The sequence below is a fragment of the Trachurus japonicus genome, chromosome 17, assembly GCF_045865225.1.
Source record: "Trachurus japonicus isolate A0001 chromosome 17, Traja_1.0".
Taxonomy (NCBI): Eukaryota; Metazoa; Chordata; class Actinopteri; order Carangiformes; family Carangidae; genus Trachurus; species Trachurus japonicus.
This window is the reverse complement of record NC_140923.1, coordinates 35,653,026-35,670,933: the sequence shown is the minus strand read 5'-3', so window position 1 is coordinate 35,670,933 and position 17,908 is coordinate 35,653,026. Positions and strand designations below refer to the sequence as shown.

Sequence of the window (17,908 nt, the reverse complement as noted above, 5' to 3'; positions counted from 1 at the left end):
TGAATAAATTAAATCGGTTCAGAAGGAGCTAAGCTTTTGTTTCAGTTACATGAAAGCTACTGACACAAAGATACTTCTAATACTAAGTAACTTCTAATTAATGCATAGACGGGTGAGAGTGGATGGAGTGGAAGGGGGTTTGTTCAATTTAGTGAACTATTACTGTTTAAAATCATTTGTGTATGGATGTGTAGAGACTATAAGGTCAACTGGCTACCATTTGTATAGATCAAAGTGTATTTCTATAGGTCCTCCTACAGTAATACCTCAATACCTCCTAATGGCGTATTGAGTTACTGTGGCTCCAGAGGGAGTTAAATGAAGTACTTGATTGATTTGAAGACTGTATGTTTTCTGTTTTGTGAGGCAAGGTGCACACAAGCAGATGCTTATTAGGTTTAGTTATGTACTCATTTCATGTACTATGCTCTGACTGTCAAAGCTAAAAACCAAAGGCTAAAACTAGTTTCATGTTGTCACTTCTGGATTCTGGTTAAAGTCTGGCAGCTGAATTCTGTACAGTTTAAAGAGCGTTTGTTGTGCTGCTCAAAATCTGAGCTGCTGTCAAACCGAACACCAGGATTCTGTGGGATACGTTTGACATGTTCCAACAGGATGCCAGCAGATGGCACGATTTATTTTGCCATCTGCTGGAACCAGCTACAACAATCTCTTGACTTACTTGAATTTGGCTGCAGGAGGTTTTGTGACATTGAGTTTTTGGTTCGACAGATACGGTCAAGTAGTGAACTCAGCCTAATGGGTATCTGAAAAAAAAACTGCTATTAAAAGTAAATGCTGGGAGATTAGTCCATAAAGAAGTTTCTGTTTTTGTAGACTATTTAATAACTGTAACTATAACCATACAGCAGGAAGCTATTTAGCTGGTTCTGTATCTGCTCTCATTACTTTAACATTACTGTAGTTACTTTACTTTACTTTATTGTTTTATTGTACGTGGACAGTCCCAATTAATCAACTGCATTAAATACAGTAAAAAGGGCAGCTTTAGCCAGCATGGCTAATATCCTGCTGTAGTCCCCGGCCAGATGACAATGGGCATCCTAAAAAAATAACAACAATATATTACAACACAATGATTAAAAAGAATCACTAGGGATAGGATAGAACAGGTAGGCATCAGTACAATCATGCAAAGACAGCACATAGAAACATACAAGAGCAGCACATACTGTACTACACATTCTGGGATGCAGACAGACAGGGGTGCATGCAGACATCACGTAGACAGATAAAACACAGACAGGCAGCATGATCATGACGCAAATAGCACAATATCTTAGTGGGTACAGGTGTAATTATGAGCGAGCCATGTTTTTAGTTTGGATGTAAAAGTACAGTATGTATGTATTTCTTTAATATGGGTGGGAAGTGAGTTCCAATTGTGTAATGCTTTAACAGAAAACGATAGCTGGCCAAATGTACTTTTCCTGAATGGGACTGTTAAGTCACCACGAGTGGCGCTTCTAGTGGTCAGACCAGTGTTATTGCGTTGGTTTATGAATGAGTTCAATGGTGGAGGAGCTAAACCATGCAGGATTTTAAAGACCAGACAGATGTTCCTATATTTTATGATATCCTCCCAGCTCAGAAGCTTATGTTTGTGTAAGATGGTGCAATGATGTGAGCTGTTCGGTTTTTGGTCCAAAACTTTAAGGGTTTGCTTGTACAGCGTTTCCAAAGGCTTCAGTGTTGAGCTATTGGTTTGTCCCCAGCTTGTGAGGCAGTATGTTATGTGCGACATGATCATGGCATTCACATATAATTTGGCAGCATTAAAGGTCATGGTATTTCGAATATATTTAAAATTTGCTAAACTAAACCTAATTCTTTGACTCACTTTTTTTATATGTGTTTTGAACGTTAAATTGGAATCAATAGTGATTCCCAGATATTTTACCTCTGACACAATATCAATATTATGACCCGATATAGTTATGTTCGGCACAATGTTGCACTGCCTTTTAGTAAAGAACATTCCCACTGTTTTATTTAGATTAAGTTGGAGGCAGGAGCAGTTTAACCACTTCGAGATCTGCTCTAACGCTGACGTAAGTTTAGTAGCTGCCAACTGCTTTGTTTTAGCATGTACATACATTACAGTGTCGTCCGCATATAACAAGGTTTCTACATCAGGACAGACTGATGGCAGGTCAGTTGTCATGGGAAATAAGGAATCACATATTTTGCATGGCTGTTGCTGCTGATATTGATTGAAGACGCTGGTTTAACACTGCTGTATATTCCTGCTTCTTCTTTTTACTTTTAGTTCCTGTTTCCCACTCCTCTGGCCTGGACTACACTTTCATATAGTTTCTTTATAATAGAATGCACAGACATGAGAAGGAGGTAATTAAAGGTGGTATGAGGTGAGCGAGAAGTAGTGCAGTGTGTGTGAGAGTCAGTATAATACAGTAGGTCTGCTGGTTTCTGTCCTAAAAGTGAATTGGGTGAAGAAACTTTTCATTCAGCAGCAATTTCAGCAGGAGTGTCTGGAGGGATCCAGTTAGTCTTGAACAAAAATCTCAGGTCATGACAGTAATAAGACCAGAAATGTATTTAGTGCTGCTGTCTTCAACCGTAAAGTAATAATGCCATCACAATAATAATGTACGTAATGTACGCTTACAGAAACACTTGTGTCTATGGACTCCACTGTGAATACTCTCACACCCAGAGTAAAAACAGGTCCCGAGGTACGGCTGCCATGTATGTACTGTTTAAGATGAAGAGATGACATGATGTTTAGATCTGTATGAGGCTGACATGTCGCGTAGTTTTATGCTCATTCTGTTTGTACAGTTCATTTTCTATAGATCAAGAAGCGGTGAGCCGCTTGCCTGTTTCTCTGAACAACAGCTGTTACATCAAATGGGATACTACTTCTAAACATTTTTGAAAGTAGCTCATGCCTGAATAGGTATACTTTTTCCACAGGATGCTCAAGATGATATGAATTCATGGTGGGGTTTTTTTTATTTTTTTTTATCCATACTGTAGGCACGGATGCTTGTTGACAGCACCTGGTGTCTGAAAAGACTTGGGTGTAGTGAGTCATCGAGCGCACTATTTCTGTCATGTCTAACAAGCAGTGAGAAGATGTTGAGAACAGCGGATAGATGAAAGCAGTAGCACGGAAAGGGAAGAACTAATGGGCGCCTATGTGTGTGGGTCTGTCTGTGTTTTTTTTTTTTCTTTGGGGGGGGGGGTGCAAGGTGAAGAGGGGGGCATCAGGCCTGAGTGAGGGGTATAAAAAAGGAGCAGGTGGGTGACACAGGATCCCATAAATCTTCCTCAGCGGTCATAAGGGTTCACTTTGACAAATTCTTCCTGAGCCCTCTCAGCAGAACAGCAGCTGTGGCTCTCGGGGTACAGGCTATTCCTGTAGCATTCGCAGACCTCTGAGGGTATGGAAAAAGACACAATGGTATTTGATTTGTTCATTCCAGTCTAACTGGGTAATTGAAAGGATGAAATAAGGCATTGCAGCAATGTGGCTCTTCTCTCCAAATGGGCCTTTGAAGAGAGTGAATGTTATAACAATTAGAATAATTAGTCCAGTTAATCTATAAATATACATTTCATGTTATGTACAGTTTATATGGAGATAAAGGCTTTGAAAATCAAAGTAATTTTCCTCATCACCATGCTCATTGTCAGCTCCTGAACAATCATTTATCATAGAGTTGGCGCTTCTACCACTAGGTGTCCATCTTCCCTCACAATGAAATACATACTGTGGTGGCTGACAGTGAGGAAGGACACTGACTCCAGTGGATGGTTGGATGCAATTCATGTACACCATGAGATTCTGTTTAATCCATTCTGATAGCTGACAGACAATTTTAATGATATGATTATTCTCTAATTGGCCGTGCTTCATGGCTCGAGACCTTGATTTGTGGTGATGAGGGTGCAGACAGTGGTGGTTTCATTTAGGCGAAACCTTATTTATTAGCTTCAAATACAGGGTGTTAATGGCAGCATTAGCTTGGCTAGTAATGATCACGACTTTTAATATTGTCGGTGAAGTTGTTTTGCAAAGGGAATGTCAATCTGTTGTTGCAACACGCCACTGTGGGTCAGACTGCAATGTCTCAACTATTCAATGGATAACCATGAATTTTTGAAAATACATTTTTGGTCCCCAGAGGATAAATCTTACTGATTTTTGTGATACCTGACGTTTCCTCTAGCGTGAGAGCAAGACTGACATTCTTTATTTTTTTAGTGAAATGTCTCAGCAGCTAATGGGGTCAATTTTTACAAGTGACAACTTTTGGTAACTTTCCAAACCTTTTGACCGGAACTATCACCAGGTAAAGAAAAACTGATTTGTGCATCATGATCACATACTGTACCAGCAAATAATGACTAATATTACATTCCCATCAGCTACTCAGTTCTCTGTCTTTAGTGCTAATTAACCAATATGCATGTTAACATGCTAAACTGAAATGAGAACATGACAAACATTATACCTACTAAACTTTCTTGTGGGTGTGTTTATTGAAGGAATTGCACGTCATGTGTATGATGATGAAAGTAAAAATTGAAAAAATGAATAAATTCTTGCAGTTTCCACCCACCCCCTCCCATTAAGCTTAAGGGGTAAGTAAAGAGAAAAAAAAATTAAAAGAGGGGGAAAACCTAAAAATAAAGAAATAAATATAAGAGAATGGAATAAAGAAAGACAAAAGGAATAGAATAAAGAAAGGGAAATTAAATCAATAAGTTACCTACCGATTAAACATTAACATGTTTATTTTGTCATTGTGAGTTATGAGAAGCATGTTAGCACTTGGCCTACGGCGTAACTATTCTTACAGACAACAAAATAATTTCAGTGGTACTAAATGCACAAATGTGGTTTATCCTATTTGGTTGTGCATGTGTTTATTTGTTTAGTGTAAACTGCCCTGATATTATGTGTTAAAGTCTTGCATCCAAAAATGGTCACAGTCCAGCCAAACCACAGCAGATGGAGCTCAATTCTCTATTTAGCAAACAATAGAGCAAAATGAAAATGGCACGACTCCAGTTCTGCAGAAAAAAGTTCTTGATAAATCTTTGAAATCCTGACACACCATGACCTTATGTGCTTATGTTCCCTGTGGGTAGGGGTGGGGTGGAGAGGCTTTTTTTTTCTTACTTTGGCAGCCAAGCATTAGCAAACACTCCAACAGACAGCAGGGGGAAAGGTAGAGATGCGGTATCTCAGGAGAGAGAGCCATAACAGCATGCCATAGCCCCTGATGCCAATTACCACTGTCACCCATCTGCTTTGGGCATGCAGTGAAACGTGGGATAAGTGACCTACTTTCTATCGGTAGTGTGACGGCAGTGCTTCTCCTCTCATCAACAAACTGGCTTCTCCCTCCCTGAGGAGAGGGAGACAGGGAAGGTGTCATAGGGAAATACACAGTGGTCCTATATAATGATTTTCTTGTTTGCCTTTTCTCTCTGAGCAGATAATACTGGTTTACTTCCAAAATGTAGCAGGTAGAAACGTCTTTTTTCTACTATCTTTGCACTTATTAGAAACCAAGAAGAATGGATACAGACATACGTACATACTGTAATGCATACCGCCTATAACCACTTAAGAGATTTCTGTTGCCATTCCAACACTATAACTGGATGGAATTTTGATTGTGGTGCCCGCAGCATTTAAAAATATATATTTCAAAAATAAAATAGTAAAATATCTTGCTTCAATCAAGAAATACAAGAGATCTCAGATCTCAGAGGTTCACAAATTGGGGGCCAGGACTCCTGCAAGGTCACTGGATAAATCTGAGGGGTTTCAAGATGACTAAGAGAGGGAAACAAAAAAATATATATATATATATTTCTGCCGCATCCAGTTACTAGAAAATTAACCTCTAAAAGCCACTTTTGGGTATTGTAACACATTTATTTATTAAAATCTTTATAAGTTGTCTGTGAACGTGTTAGCAATTCCTCACCGAGCAGATATGTAGCAGCATCATTGACTGGATTGTGTTTCTGGCCACCTGATGAATGCAAGTCCAGTATTCATTTTAATTTTTATCTCTCGTGTTTTCTCACTAACTCTTGAGGGAAATATCTGTCTTTTTATCTACTATGGTCCACTGTGCTCACCAGCGAGCTGCTAACTCTGGCTGTCACTTGTTTGGTGCTGGGCAGACAGTGAATGGTGACGTTTTAAAGTGGTGATTGCTGTGACAAAAAATGATCTTAACCAAAGCAGTGACATCAGTCATTGGAACTAATTGCACATTTCACCTTATGCATTGTGATTTGCTCCATTGTTAATATGAAAAACGTTGCAAACAATGGCAAGTAGACATTATTTTGAATTGGCAGAGTATTATAATATACTTGGATCATAATATATAATATATATTAATCAATGCGATATGTTTGCAGATTTTTATGTTGTGGTTTAAGAATTTGAACTGTAGGCTATTTCAAACACAGGACTGCAGATCTGGAAGTAAGTCGCAAAATATTTTTTTTGTTGTTTTTGCTGACTCAGACCTTTACTGGCTCTCTCTAAATGCTGATGTTTGAGCAGAATTTGGTGACAAGTTTCAAAAATCACTTCATTAACTTGGCGTTTAACAACCTGAGATCAATTCACCTTTGATGGCAGCTTCGGATGCCCACGTGAGAGCGGTGTAACTTCAGCGTGCCGCAGACTGCAGCTGTGAGCGTTTCTATCTCAGCTGTGTGCTCACTGATCCACGGGCCGCAGCTCTGCCAATGTTCCCACAATCTTTCAGAGGATGTTTATGCAGGAAAACAAACAGCATTAATCTTCATGACGAGGAGAGCAGATACACACACACAGATACACTATACTTTAATTTGGTCCATGACTGCAGATGGTCTCACTCTCTCTCTCCTCTTTCTGCTTGTCCTCTCGGTTACATTTTTAGTTTTCCTGAAATATATACGTGCTCTCTCTCACTTACACAAATCCTAAGAGCTGATACACAAGGAATTGATCCTGGCTCCCGGCTTGCGGCTTGTTATCGGTGTTTTTCCTCAGCTAGTGTTCCTCATGCAGGAACATGGTGTGTGTGTATACACAATGTGTGTGTGTAAGTTCAGCAGAGCTTGGTCTGCCTTGAGGGAGAAATGGGGAGGGGGTGAGTGACTCAGCACGGTGATTCATTTGTAATTGGAGGCAGTGCTTCAAGAGCACACACACACATTTCTTAAGGGTGGGTGCCCTTGTCAGAGATGATGGGACTGATTGAGTGAGCTGGATCATTAAGAGCTGCTGCCTGTTAAAGAGGCAGAGAGGGAGAAAAGAAAGAGAAAGGGAAAGAGGAGGAGAAATCACAGCATGTGGACGGAGAGGGATCAATTGAGCTAAACAGAGATGGACCAAATGAGGAGTTGTTGCACTTAAGCATGCTGGTTTCAACATTATCTACCAGGAAGTGCATTGAAAAGGGTTAGGACCATGTCCAGTTGGTATGACACATCCGCATCTCTTCCCCAATTTAATGATCATGAAACCGCGCCTGGTGGCGTGTTTCTGGTACCCAACAGCCTCTAACTCCGTCGCAGACTGATGACATCATGAGAAATCCCTGTCCCTTGCTTGAACCCCACTGCATGAATCAATGTCACTGCTTGTTGACAGCTGGAGGATGCAGTTTGTTGGGTTGTGAGTCATTCCTGAGAAATTACATCCAGATATACTTGCAGATTTATGATCATATCATTGTATTGAACGGAAAACCAGAAAAAAAATCATCATTGAACAATATCATAAGAAGCAGCATCCTCCTTTAAGTCTCTGTGAATGTATTTTGCCATGCATGGATATAAACTTTTTGGGGGTTGAATCAACCTCCAAAGATGTTAGCTGCATGTTTTTTCAGTAAGCTGCTGGTTAAAAGAAATCCTTGATGGACTGAGTAACAAATTTTAAAGAAACGTTGCTTCGGTGGGAAGCCAGCCAGCAGGCCAGAGGTCACTTACTGTAGTTTTGACTCTGCAGTCGCTCCACGTCTCATCCCTGCAGGAAATCCAAGAGCCTATCCAACACGACTGATCTCAGGACTGTCAGCTGGTCGCTGTCACCGTTCAGCTGGCTTCTAAAAAGGGTAACACAGCTTCAAAAGAAAGGCTATTATGTGTTTATAGACAGGTCGGTCGGCCTAAGATGTTAAAACAGGTTTGGTCCATGAATAGTTTTTCTGTCAGTTCATTATTTTAGCTTTTTTTTTTTTTTTCTGACACACCATATGCTGCGTGGACAGAATGTTGTAACACAGGCTGCAGCAAAAAAAGAAGGCAGGGGACAATGACGTAATTTCAGATGCAGCTAATATATAAATGATGCTGACTCTGTCCGTGGTGCTGAAACGAAACACAGCCAGGAGCACATTATGTTTTTTAGTTCCTTTTTTTTTTTTTTTCATCTTATCCATACAATTATGCATCTGTCCTTGTGTGTCCTTCTGCTGCTGTGGTGTTTTAAAGGGGTACTCCAGAGATTTAGTGCTTCACTTTTCCCAAAGTTGGAGGAGACCAACTTGAAAAGAATGATCAAGATCAAGTAAGCATAGGCTGAGATGTCATGCTGAGTGTTGTAGTTAATTTCAAAACATAATGCAACCAACTGCATTTTTAGAGAGCTTCCTCTGGAGCCACAGATGACTTTATACAACTATTTTCACAGAGTAAGTGGTGCTCAATCAACTGACCTTTACTTTATATGGATGATAAGTGTCCCTTTAATTTCCCTGGACAAGACCAACAAAGTGTTATCTGCATAAATTTGGCCTAACTCCCTCTATCTTGTGTTATAATGTAATTAAAACCATTGGCCCAACCATTTCCAACTCGTGGCCTACTTGGAAATCTAATAAAAAAAGTTGGATGCCTGTAAAGCGATATGGAGGCCAAATAATGTGCTATCAGAGCTGGTTTTACATTACATATAATAATCAAACATTCTGGACTCAGGGGCCTATCATGAAGGAGTAGCTAATCCTAACCACAGCAGCTAAGGGCTGAGTCTAACCCATTGCCCTTAACAGGTTATTAGGTTATCCCAGCAGCTTCATCTCCACATCCACAGTAACAGTTAGCCCTTCTGTGTTTGGCCATACACTTGCTTAAAGGGATAGTTCACCCAGAATTCAAATTTCACTCATTATCTACTCACCCTCATGTTGACTAAGAGCTGTGAGAATTCCTCCGTGCCTTCTCTGAGTTACGGGGGGGTCCGCGTAGCAGTATTTGTCCATATAATGGTTGTGAATGGATACCAACATTCTTTGTCCAAAAAGACACACCAAAAAACATCCAAATACCTCCATACTGCTCGTCTGTAATGTCCCTCTTGTATTGAAGCCCCGACATGAGAAATTGTTCCGCCGGTCAGTGCACTGACACAGGAAGAGCAGTGAACTGAGACACTGGGAGCTTCCGCTACAAACAAGCTTAAAATATAGACTTATTTAATTTTTTTCAGAACAATTTCTCATGTCGGGGCTTCAATACAAGAGGGACATTACACACGAGCAGTATGGAGGTATTTGGATGTTTTTTGGTGTGTCTTTTTGGACAAAGAAAGTTGGTATCCATTGACAACCATTATATGGACAAATACTGCTGCGCGGACCCCCCCGTAACTCAGAGAAGGCACGGAGGACTCTGAAAATTCTCACAGCTCTTAGTCGACATGAGGGTGAGTAGATTATGAGTGAAATTTGAATTTTGGGTGAACTATCCCTTTAAAGGTTGTTTCGTTTCACCAATATACAGTAGGTCCCTGCATCCCTCACTGCATTGGACAGCATCAGGTTGCTCTTGAGTATGTGGTACACTGTCTTTTGGGTGTACCAGTTTTTACCTGAGAGTGTTACATACACTGGTGTGTTGACCAGTGTATGTACATGAAGCAAATACTCGGAACTAGTCTACTTGCGCTTTTGAAGTCACTCTGCAGAGCAGCCGTCTCTGGGATGTATTAAAGGTAATGAACCTACTCCTAAAACTATAGGGATTATGGCAACAGACGAATTTGCCAAAATGTTGAAATATCGCTTTAAATACTGCTGCTGCCCCAAAGCCTGCCTATGTGGCCCTTCATGATTTGTACTGTAGCTGCTGTTGTGCATGCATGATAAATATAGGCTACTCCAATTTAATAAGATCTACTTATTTTGTTGTGTAATTTGGACTTTGTCATGTGATTTAGCATCTGATGTAGCTTTCTGACAACTTTCACTTAAATGCGCTGTTACTGTGTTGGGTTCAAGTCCTTTCAAACTAACTTTTAAGTTGAGTAGCCTATATAGACTGAAGAGCTGGTTTCAGTATTGAGCAATATCATCTCTCGCCTGTTGATGTCCCTCTTGCTCCTCTTCCACTCGGAGTCCCACGACCACACGCGCGCGCGCGCGCGCACACATACACACACACGCACGCGTTTCAAACCCGGATGGATGACTTCACCGTTCTGCCTGGGTTTCCTTTATGATCCCGGGATCTCCCACTTCCCTCACCAGACATCATCCAGTAACACAGGCGAACACAGCTCCCTCTCTCTCTCTCTCTCTCCCTCTCCCCCTCTCTCTCTCTTTTGCACACACTCATATAACGCCGTCTCTCCCTGCAGCTGCAACACACCGAGAGACCACAGAGAGACCACAGCAGCACCTGGACTTCAGACGTTGGGTACCCCCCACCCCCCTTCTTCATTTAACACCGACTCGCACTCAGAGAGGACCCCAGCCGGAGACCAACACTGTCTGCTGCAACTTGCGCGCAAAAAGGGAAACTACGGCTCCACTGAGGAAGACTTAAAGAAAAGAAAAGAAAAAATATTATTATTATTTTTCCAAGCTTTCCTGAGACGCTGGTCAGCCTTCTCTGTTGTGCCACAATGTCCGAGGTGCTGCCATACAACGAGGGGAAAATGAGCGGCTACGGGGCGGACAGCGAGGTCAGCCAGATGTCCTTTAGCTGCGGACTGCAGGACACAAGCGCCTTTTTCGCTTCGTCGCAGGCGAAAAGACCCCCAAAACTTGGACAGATCGGCAGAGCCAAGCGAGGTAAATAGAATGAATAACAGTCAGGGATGTTGTCAGCACTATTCACACATCAACATATATTTTTCTCATACAAAAAATGTTAAAAATGATGTTATTGTAATTCTCATCAGTCATCATTTTATTGAGAATATTCTCCATTAGTTTGAAAACGCACCACAGCATCAATGTAGTTTTAATCTATAATTTTCTTCAGATTCATTTGACATTCAAACTGTTTACATGCATGCATTAAAAAAAAAAGTATCTCCATGCAAGGACACACCCCGTGTTGCACCCATCAAACAATAGGGTTAAACAGTAGAGGATAAACGCCTGGCTCGTCGCCATTACCGGGAATGAGTTGTTTTCAGCCTGTGCGCGTACGTCGACGCCGGGGGATTTGCAATACTGTTTTAGTTAATTAATTCATTTATTCACCCGCAACCGCACTACAGTCACATTTCCTCTCACTTGAATTGGTTATTGGTTATTAAATGCGACACATCCTCTTTTACTATGAGAAATGGACACTGCAGAAATAGAGCCTATAATAATAATAAAAACAAAACAAAACAAAACACAATAACTAGTCCATATATCCATATAAGGATGTTATAGAAATCTCATGCATCTGAGCTGTCTTGGTGTCAGTAAACATCCTTTTCCCTCCTTGTTTTCTCCACAGTGGTCATCGAGGACGACCGAATAGACGAGGTCCTGAAGGGGATGACAGACAAGTCTTCACCCGGTGTGTAAAAGTGAACGATGCCTTGCAGACTTTTTTAATTTTGATCACCGATTTGAAGCACTTGTCGGCTGTGCATGTTCGAGGATTGCAGGAGAAAACGGCAGCACGAAGCGAGGATGGGATGATGATGATGGTGGTGGTGGTGGTGGTGAAGATGATGATGATGGAAGGGAATGAAAAGGGGCGAAGATGGTGAAATGGAAAAAAAGGAAGAGAAATAAAAATTAAGGAAGATGGAGGGATGAAGAAAGAATAAGAAAGAGAGAGAAAGACTCTGGAAAAGACCAAGATTTATCATGGGATTGCTGGCAATTCTTCAAACGAATCCCGATTTTAACTACTGCTGCGCAGCAAGATGTTGAGATGGCGGACACTGCTCTGTATCTCAACCTCTGCTGACTTTAATGATGGATGAACTTGTCATTACTTCACGACCATCTCTCTTTTTTCCTTTCCAAAAACGCGCTGTAAGAAACAAAAATAACTGCAACTGGAGGCTGAAGCTAAATTCCAGCCCTGTTTCAATAAGTTGTACAGTAGGTAGGCTAAGCTCTCAACCCCCCCACCCCTCTTCCTACCTCCCCCATCCCCTTACTCTTGCCCCCTCCCTCTCTCCACCTCTTCCTCCTGTAGGCTTTGCTTTGTTGACTCAGTCGGCGACGGTGCATTCAAGGGGAGCTGTCCTTTCAGCACTGGTCCAATGCATTCCTGTTGCTGCTATCGCTTTGTTTTTCTTTTTTTCTAAAGAAAAGAACAGACCAACCAAACTCTTGAGTCTACTAAATAGAGGAGACCCATTGTATGTAAAAACATATATCCGAGGATGGTGCAATGTTAATATTTTCTGTAGTAGAAGAAAAGTGTTATTTTTTGGCCCTGAAACAGCATTAGGACACAGATTAAACCAAGTCAACCACAGGCTACATTCTTCTTCTTCTTCTGCAATACCCATCAGTGGTTAAAGAAAGGTGCAAGCTGGCACCTTCATGTAGCTGATCGACACCTGCACATATCTGCCCCCCACCCCCTTTCTCTTTTCTTTTGTTTTGCATTTTCAAATGCTCAGATATCTACAGAGGCCAGCAGAGATGTGGAGATTCTAGTAAATGTTTAAAAATAATAGTCATGAAATTGATGGGAAAAATATACTTTCTATAATTTGGTTCTTTTTATTTTTTGCAATTATTCGTGTTTCGTCCTCTATAAATTGAAAGTTTTTCTCCATCTATTTGCATGAACTTTCACTCTGGTGCCAACACAGGTGCCACCACTCTTACCCTGGCACGCTTCTTTTTAACAAAAGTCATATTTGTATTTTTATATCTAAATATTTGTTATTTAAATGATATGCTAGTCTATCGTCTTACAATTCATCAACAAAAATATTTCTACTTCAGAGAGGATATACGGGGTGAGACCAGCTGCTTCATAGAGGAGATACTACGATTTTTTTGGTGGACTGGTCTCATTCTATATCAAAGGTTGGATGTTTTTTAAAGACTAACTGAATGTGTCTGGGGTTTTTGCACACATCAATGTTAAACTATTATTAAGAAATCGTATACTGTGACTTGAGCTTCGTTGATGAATTTGTTAGAAAATGGCAGTTTTAGAGTATATTGCACTGTTTACGAGTATCCTCAAATAACACGTTGTTATTTGACTGATTTTGACATTACAGTTTTTGTTTTTTAATTTAGTTTATTTTGTACCATTATTTTAAAGAAACTGGATATGGTTTGTTGTGCATGAAACCTTAATATTTTCAATAATGAAACATTGTTTTATGAAGCAAAAAAGCAACAAAAATGTCATGACATTCTAAGAATGAGTCATTGTATATTATGATGCCATTTTCACTGTATTTGGTGAATTAATAAATGGTGAAAGAAAATGTTAATGTGATTCCTTGGCATGGCTTTTGTCCCATGACATTTTTGCTCAAATTTCCATGGAAGCTGACAAACAATGGGCCTGCATCACAGAGGCTTGGGCTTGTTCTCTGGTTGAAAAGAAGAAGAACAAAACACAGAGTTTATCATCTCCACCACATTTAGAATGAGAAATAAAGTGAAGATCTTTAGTGGAAGAGCAAAAGATACATAACTGCCCCTTCCACCTACATGTCTGTGTATATATTTGGGCATCAGAGAAGGTCTGGATCAGACCTCCAAAACCATCACCTCAGTGACAGTAAATACTGATTCTTAATTAAAGAGCGGGGAAGAAACAGTGATCCATCTGTTAAGCTGTTAAACAGCTCTGTGCTGGCCTACACTGGTGAATCCATTAAACCACAGACCCCTGGGGAGCCACGACTGGCCACATGATCATCTATCAATGTCTGGCTGTACAGTGTCCTCATACAGTGGCTGTACAGCAGGCCTGAAGACACTTTAGTCGATGCACCAAGAGAAACCATGAACGTACATGTAGAGTACATCATGTAGAACAGCTTTTTTCACATGGGCTGAGGTACCCTTCACTGTACCTTTCTGACAGATGGGCCTTCATGAAGGTGTTTGATAACAGAGAGGACCCAGTGGATGGAGTTAGTTTAGTATCCTTCCAGGTTTGACCAGTAGCTTGTTTGCATTCATGCAACAATTGTTCAGGAGCAACAGGAACTGAATATTCCAACCATTTATCCACATCATTTAGCTTTTTGTTGACTTATTGCTTGTTAATTTCCACACACTACAGCAATTACAAAACTGATTCAGACAGGACAAACCTTGTAAGCGTTAACATTTCTGTAAAGGCTAGCATCACAACCATTCGTGATGCTAGCTGTGGCTATCTGGGTTGTCTATTTTCTTTACAAACACAGAGTGACACATGTTTTTATCTATTCATAATTTGTGTTTTTTTGGAAATTGTCAAGCCACTCCACAGCCTCCTCCCTGGTTGTGAAGCTCTGCTGTTGTGCATCAACACATCTGTGAAATTAGGTGAAACTGTCAGGTGGAAAAAAGGTGAAGAATAAGCTGCTTGCCAGAAGTATCAGTCCGGAAATTGTGTCAGCTGATATCAGCCTCCTCCACCTGTGCCACATGAACCTGCACAGCAAGTGGATTTCCTTGTAAAACAGAATTTTCCTGGAAATCTCAGCACAGATACGACATTTGGGGAAAACATCTACAGTATCAGGGCACGTCTATGAAAAGCTTCATGTTGTGACAACAATGATCCTTAGATTACTCTGAATTGCACTTAAACTCTAATAACAGCAGCACATCAACACGACACGTCATCAGTGTGACCATCAGTGAGATTATTGACTGTCCTGATAACATCAGCACCGGACTGAATGAACACATAGTGCTATTGATCATATTGTTGTTGTGGATGTCGTGTTTGCGTGCATGTGTGTGGGGCTGTCTGAGTCCTTGGACAATTACACTTCACACGGTAATGGGCAGCGCTGTAGGGCCGGAAGCAGACCGACATATTTGGGCAGATATTGAACTGTGTCAGCGCTGCTACAGTATGTGCCTCTTTCCCTGTCATGACTTTTCACCATGACGTATGACTTTTACATTATATAGCACGGAAGTATGGTTCTGTAAACAACTTCATCATTTTGCAGCTTTTAGGTTCAAGAACTTTATAGAAATGTGTCTAAATCAAAATGTCAGCAACTATTCAGAGACTAGGCTCTAAGGATAAAACTGCTGCTGAGTTTAAATATATCTGCATCAGGAATATGTCAGTGGATAAGTGCAGCTGAGAAATAAAAGACATGTTCGAGATCATTATAAAACCTGTTTCTCAGTAATATATATCACTTTCTACACATGAATTAGCTGCAGCTTGTGCCTAATAATAACAGTCTTACTAATCATTCAGTGACCAAGCCACTGTTTTATCAGACAACAATTTATAGAGATAAAAAAAAAGAAAAAGTTATGGCCTTTTAATGGGATTGTTGATGTAAGTAAGTAAATAAATAATCCTCCTTTCATCTGTTAAGTGGGATGTCAGTTTGGAACATCTCAGGCAACAACTAATGAGCTGTTGCCCTCGGATGAGACTTAATTCACTCATGATTTTGCAGCTTTGGGGGTCAGAGGCCAGTTGACTGTTGGCTGCAGCTGGAGCTGTAACCCAGGGTCGATGCGTCTGACCTGCCAGATGGGCCGGGAGCACAGGTCACGCTGGGGTCAACACAGACATGCTAAGACGCCTTCTTGGTGGACACACTGTGTAATCACACACACACACACACACAGACATTGACATGACATGACAAGAGTGCGTGTGTGCAAAACAAAAAATGCTAAAGCAGAAACACGGACAGATCACTGGAAATGTCAAGTGCCATTGTATGCTGTATCTCAAATACAATGACACATCCATGGCAAAGAGAAACTCTCAGCTCTAGGTTCAAATTGAGCGTGTGTTTGGGGACAGAGCTTTGATCTGATTCCACTTTTGCCCCGTCCTGAGTGGACGTCCATTAATATTCCTCCTCCAGTTACGTAAGCCTGCCATACAGTATATTATGCCATTATGCTGCCCCGAGGGAAATGGGCAGATATACAGAGTTGTTGAAAGCCGCAGCAGCGCTTTCTCTTAGTCCTTGTTCCATCTAATGCCGGCGATTCCCTCCATCTGATCTGTAGCAATGAGCCTCAGATTAAAAGAAAATTCCATTTTATTATGATTTGGCTCTTATAGTATTTTGATAGTTTTAGTCATAATTACCATCTGTACTCATAAAAGTAATTACTGAGATCTGGAGATGCAGAGTCATTGCTACAACAACATCTGACGAGGCAGGAAAGAGCAAGACGTTTCCTTTTATATAGAAGAAATATGTCTTTCATGCTGCCCTGTCGCATTAATCATCTTGTGAGTGCTCAGATTTACGAGCCTGGTAATCACTGATTTCAAACACTTCATCTGGGGTTAAATCAAAAGACAGAAATATGAATAATAAAACCTCTTCATAGCAGAAAGCTGACTGTATACACAGCTACTGTATGGTAAGTTAGATACAACTTGCATGTCACATGACCAGTAGTGTTGGCTGAGCTAGCATTTCCAAAATCTGTATAGTCTGACCACTTGCCCCAGTTGGACGTCTTTTTAGAAATGTTGCTGCAGTTGCACATTTCAGAAATAAACTTTGTTAACACAGTGTTTTTATTGCTGATAAGAGTGATGGGTACAAGAATAAGACCAAGGTTGTATGAAAGCAGAATTTCCCTTTAAGAAGCTGAGTGCAGCTGCAGTAAGGCAGTAGTGCTGGCATTAGTGCTGTGTCATAATTTAGTTGAAACGCAAACAGACAATTCTGCAGATAAACTGAGCTGTGGACCTTTTAACATAGCAGTCGCACACCAGAGCATTTAGGGCAAATCGATGCAGACAGAGGTGGTGGTGGTGGTGGTGGTGGGGAGAATAGGAGTGTTTGAGAGAGTAACAGAGAGACAGAGAGACAAGAGAAAGACAGATAGAGAAAGAGAGAAAGGGGAGCATTGAGCATGCAGTAGATTAGTGTTGTTGCTGCCCTTGGGCAACAGAGCATGGAGGACAATTAGCAGCAGGTGAGGAAATTCTGGCTCTAGCATCTCACACACTTTGATTCACAACACTATGCTAAATCAAAAGGCTCAGACACCTGGATAAGGAAGTTGATCAGCCGAGGAAGCAAAAAAATGCAAAGAAAAGCTTTGTGTTTAGGAGAAAATGATGACTAAACCTCTCCTGAGTGAGGCCTGGGCCCTGCTCTGTGGTTATATAACTTAAGTCCAGTCAAGTTAAATCTCACTGTCAGGGTCTCTGCCATTGCACATCAGTCAGTCCGACTAACTGAACTGAAAAGCAAATTTAAGGACTGCTGAATTTCAATATATTCATATATTGACAGAACAAAAATGAAAGTCCAAATGAGGAAAATGGGGGAGAAAAACTATCTCTCCGTCAGCAGCCATGATCCATCCACCCATCCACAGAGAGAACACTGAATCCATCAGATGGTTTTATGTCCTGGTGCTGCAGTGTGGGCTGCTATACCCACCACCCCACCCCCAATGTCTCCATTGTCAATATCAAACCCACTGCCACTTAAGACTTACGTAAGCAC

General features: G+C 40.9%; 1 protein-coding gene across 1 annotated transcript; it reads left to right on the top strand.

Moving 5' to 3' along the window:
- Positions 1 to 10,542: 10,542 nt before the first annotated feature.
- Positions 10,543 to 12,544, top strand: camk2n2a (calcium/calmodulin-dependent protein kinase II inhibitor 2a). Its single transcript, XM_085805673.1, has 2 exons — positions 10,543 to 11,090; positions 11,755 to 12,544. Exons 1-2 carry the CDS (start codon positions 10,922 to 10,924, stop codon positions 11,823 to 11,825), a joined length of 240 nt encoding a protein of 79 aa, XP_085661799.1. The 5' UTR covers positions 10,543 to 10,921; the 3' UTR covers positions 11,826 to 12,544.
- Positions 12,545 to 17,908: the final 5,364 nt, after the last annotated feature.